The sequence below is a fragment of the Oryzias melastigma genome, unplaced genomic scaffold (assembly GCF_002922805.2).
Source record: "Oryzias melastigma strain HK-1 unplaced genomic scaffold, ASM292280v2 sc00408, whole genome shotgun sequence".
Lineage (NCBI taxonomy): Eukaryota > Metazoa > Chordata > Actinopteri > Beloniformes > Adrianichthyidae > Oryzias > Oryzias melastigma.
In genome coordinates, this window is record NW_023417005.1 from 62337 (window position 1) to 67331 (window position 4995).

Sequence of the window (4995 nt, forward strand, 5' to 3'; positions counted from 1 at the left end):
GACAGTCTGTTACTGCCGCGTTCTCTGGGTGCAGCTCGATGCACCGACGTGTCCAGCGGAGCTCACGGATGAATATGCCGGCAGACAAACCGCTATGCTGGGGTTGGATCATGCTTAAACCTCCAGAACATTTAAAACGTCCCCCGGTCCACTTGCTGTTTGGAACGTCGGGGGTGCGCAGCTCCCGGCGCCGGACGCGAGCCGGTACCACCAGACGTGGTACTGAACGCGAACCGGAGCCGGGTTAGGATGCGGGAACTCTCCAGGTCCTAGCGCCGGCCGGATTTAGCTCGCAGCTCGGTGTTTGGAGACCCGCCCGTGATCTAGTGTGAGAGCAGCCGGAGAGTTGGAGGGCGGGACGCCCGCGCGCGCGGTATGGAAAGGCACGTATGAGAAAGTCCGCGATTAATGCGTCAAAAAAATTGTCGGCGTCAAGCACACGTCAGATTAATGCGTTTTTAACGCGACAAATCTGACAGCCCTAATATATATATATATTTGTAAATTTTTCCTGACTACTGCAATAGAAACTAGTGATGGACATTGTGATTCCTTTTACTGACTCTAGTTTTAATGAGTCACTCACCAAAGTGTCATTTGAGCCACTGAGTTACGTACCCAGAGAGTACCATGTAAGACATGTTAGGTCAAAATTATTTAGGAGGGGGTGCAGATTTTCAGGTTGGGAGGGGTGAGGAGCTGCAGGTGTTTTCAGCAGAGCGGTGCAGCTCAGAGCAAACCAGTGATTCTGTTGAGTTTGAGCTTTGTTCTGAGGGTTTTTATTTCTCACAGTGAAGATAATTTATTTTACAATGATATTTGTAGCTGGTTATTTTTCTACAAAGGTAAGTTGTTAGTGGTGGAAAGAAATTAGTCAGTTAATGAGTCAGTGGGGGAAGATGACTTATGATTCTCGAGTCAGTAAAGTGACTTGCAAGTTTTAAGCGATTCGTTCATGACTCGCACATCACTAATAAAAACAGCAAAAGTTCTTCAGACAAACTCACAGATGAACTCCAGTTTACAGAGCAGAGTGAGTTCCATCCTCACAATCAAATCACTGATGAGAAAATCCTGATAGAAAAAGAGAAAAATGGATTTCAGGAAAAGCAAATAACTCTGAGGAACAAAAGAACAAAAAAAAAACATGACATTTTCTGTAAATATTAAATATAAAAGAATTGGTAACCTTTTTCCTCCTTTAAGACAATGATACAACTGTTACAATGTTCTCAATATAAACACTAGAAGAACATAATTAAAGCAGAGATCGAAGAGATAGAAGACAAGAAAAAAATGTATAATAAAGAAATTGCAATTGTAAATAAATACAATAACATAGTTTTCATTATGAATAATTGGCATTTTTAAATTAGCTGCTAAGAGAACATAAAATTAAAGAAATAGCAATATAAGGATTTGTTTCTAAAACAATAACAGTGATTTTTCAATTCCAACCAGAATCCTTTGCAGACACTTTTCATGTTCTAGGATTGATTATTGTAACAGAAACACCAGTCTGTACAATCAAACCTCTGCAGATGTTCTAACATGCAGCTGTACGTCTCATACAGTTAGAGGCGATTTTAAAATGTGCTGTATATTATTCTTAAAGTCAAGAGACTTCACAAAGTAGTGAATTTTTTCGAGTCAACAAGAAATGTTAAAGTTTTAATTCTGCTAACTGTAGAATACTCACAGTGTGGACTGACTGATAGTAGTTCTGCTCTTTGTTCATCCATGTCCTCTTCTAACAGCAAATGTCTTCATTCTTCTAAACCACTGAGATCAGCTTCTGGGATGTAAAGAGTCACATGGTTTCAGTGCGGAAACATTTCTATTCCTGTACTTTATGGTCACTTCCTGGTTGAGGTGTTAACACCACATCATTAACACCAGATGAAGGAGAAAAATATAAAAACTGCTGAGAAGATGAACTTTGTCCATTTTCATTGTTTTAGTCTCTCATCTTATAAAGAATTTGCTCCATGAAATGGTTCAGTCATTTGATTATGTTTGTTTGTCTACATTTGGTGTTGAAGCATGTAAAGGTGACCTGTTTGATGGTGTCATGAGTTGTGAGTCAAATGTTTGGAACCAGGAGGAAGATCAGCTCCTCTCACAGCAACAACAGAGAGAAACAGGAAAACACCAGCAGATCACAACAATCTGAATCCTTCATGTTCAGCTGAGAACTTCTGGACTTTTTGCTGTCAGATCTCTAAACAGCAGAACATAAAAATGGGATATTATTTAATAAACATAACTAATAAAATTATTTTTTTTCAACATATCAGTGGTTTGGATTCCACGTTAATGCTCTGGTTCAGATCCATCTGAGCAGCTTCACCATAAAACAAAATTTGAACTGAAATGTGAAAAATAATAAAAAGCCTTAAGTTTCAGAATATTTCAGATTTTTATCTAACACAAGTATCAATTTCTGAGAAACATTTTAATCTTTCCTTAATTGTGAATGTGGTCTGTTTCCTTTTCACATTTAGCTCAGACAAACTGCAGCAGCTTTGACCACAGAGTTTTTTTCTCATGGTTATGTTTTCTATTCACTGCAGATTGTTTAAAGATCAAAGTGTTTTTCATTTTGTGGCTGTAGATAAATACACCAGTTCCTGGAAACTGCTGTGGGTGGAGCGTGGTGGTTAGGGGTCTCATCTGGACTAATTTGACCTTAATCGGACTCACCCACTGAACAGAAAGAAAAGTATGAAATCCCTTAATAGTATCTTTTTTATTCATTTGTTTTAGTTTTTTTTTTTTTTTTACCCCTTTCTTAAGATTTGCTAAATTTGTTATCTTCTTAAGTTAATGTTAAGTAAGAAGAACTGATATAGTCTTTGGGAGAGTTTCTTTATTACTTGTCTTGGTGAGTCTGTGTGAAATGTAACCCAACCCCTCGCTTACACCGCTAGCGTTACGGCTCTATTGCGTGCGCCACAGTCTTTTCCTAACTTTAAAAGTGCGAGAGGAACTTCCACTGCAGGCGTTCACGTCTTGGGTCTGCGGATTGGCCTCTGCGTCGCTGCGAATCCATTTTGTTGGGTTCAAATTTTGACGCAGCTGATCTACAGCACTTTCTGTAAGTTGGGGCTATTCACGACTTAAACCGGAAACCACGCGAGCAAATTTAAAGTGGATCCGGTATATTTTCAAAACACAACAAACTTTCCGCTGAACTCGCCGGTTTCAGCGTGTCGTAAACATTACGTAATTTACGTGTTACTCAAAGTGTGTTGCAGCACAGCGTTGTCACTCATAACCATGGACGACGAGAAGCTGATCATAGAGATCCAGCACTACTCTGTCTGGGCTGAGCTTTCACAGGCTGTGGCTGGAGTAGCAGCTGGTGTAAGCCTTCGGCTGTAGCTAGTCCACTCCCGCGACGCAACGAAGCCGTGACGCTGGCGGTGTAAGCCCGGGGTAAGTTTCCTGTTCTTAGCTGACAGGATTAGCACCTGGTATGTTCTTCTGCTGCTGTAGTCCATCTGCTTCAAGGTTGGACATGTTGTCAGAGTTGTTCTTCTGCAGACCTTAGTTGGAACCAGTGGTTATTTACGTTTATTATTGTCTCCATGCAAATAAGTAAAACATCACAGTTCAGGAGAGTCAAGCTGGCTGCCTACACTCCCTGCAACCATTGTCTCCGCTAAAGTCAGGGAGGGTAGCTTCAGCCAGAGAACCATCGCAGTGCCACAGGAAAAAAGCAATCATATTGGATTAGTGTTTTGCCCGCTGATCTGGTCACTGAAAACATCACGTGCCCAAAGCTGGGTTCCTGATTGGCTGATGTGATGTAGCGACCTTTCAAACTTCTCTGATCTGCTGTGAAATGCAGCCAGACATAGGAGCACTGCGCATGCTCGTGCTCGCCCAGTCAGCATTCTTATATGGGCCCATCCACTACCACAGGAAAGGCAAGAACTTCAATGCACTGAACAGAGTAGAAGTGATTGACATGTTAGAAGAGAAATATACCTTTAATGAGACTTAGCACCATTAGCAGCAGCTTCTTTCAGCTTTGATAGAACCATGTAAATCAGAATTTCGGTGCCCAACCCAAGTAGAGCAGCAGTTTCTAAAATACCCAGACCAGTCCATCTGGCCCCAGCAACCATAAAGTATTCAAAGTCATTCCAGTCACTTTTCTTTCTCATTCTTATTCTCGGTTTGAACTGCAGCAGGTCATTTTGAATATATCTACAAGCTTCAATTCATTGAGTTGTTGCCAATAAATTGGTTGATTAGAAATTTGCATTAACTGGACAGGTGTGTCTAATAAATTGGATTTGAGTGCACACCTTCATTTCTAAACAAGAAGAAACAGGTAAATATTTGCAAAGTGAATTGTGCTGCAATAAGCACTGTCACCTCACCAGCTGTATCTTATTATCCTCATTAGTCTCTCCATATTTATATGCCCAGTTTTCACTTCACTCCTTGCAAAAATATTGCCTAGCATCTTCTAGCAATCTCTGAGAGGTTCTCTTTACATTTTTGCCTTTTCGTGTTTTGACCTTTGTTTGTTATTTTTACCTCCCTGTTATGCTTCACGTTTTTTTAATGCTTTTTTGAATCATTTCATTGAGAAAATTCTTTATAATGAGAGACTAAAAAGATGGAAATGGACAAAGTTCACCTTCTCATTACCTTGTGCTGCAGCAGTTATAAAATATTTGTCTCCTTCATCAGGTGTGAATGATTGTGGTGTTAACACTTCAACCAGGAAGTGACCATAAAGTACAGGAATAGAAAATGTTTCTGCACTGAAACCATGTGACTCTTTACATCCCAGAAGCTGATCTCAGTGGTTTAGAAGAATGAAGACATTTGCTGTTAGAAGAGGACATGGATGAACAAAGAGCAGAACTACTATCAGTCAGTCCACACTGTGAGTATTCTACAGTTACCAAAATGAGAACGTTTTTATTTCTAGTTGACTAGAAAAAATTACTATTTTTGAAGTCTTTTGACTTTAAG

General features: G+C 40.1%; 1 protein-coding gene across 1 annotated transcript in view; it reads right to left on the reverse strand.

Moving 5' to 3' along the window:
* The window catches only part of LOC118598383, a 7971-nt gene extending 6224 nt beyond the window's left edge, over positions 1–1747 (reverse strand). The window contains exons 1-2 of the mRNA XM_036211042.1: positions 1700–1747; positions 1008–1074 (exon numbers count right to left, since the gene is read on the reverse strand). Of these exons, the coding sequence (XP_036066935.1) occupies positions 1008–1074; positions 1700–1738 (106 nt within the window). The 5' untranslated portion in view covers positions 1739–1747. The remainder of the gene's footprint in view (positions 1–1007; positions 1075–1699) is intronic.
* Positions 1748–4995: the final 3248 nt, after the last annotated feature.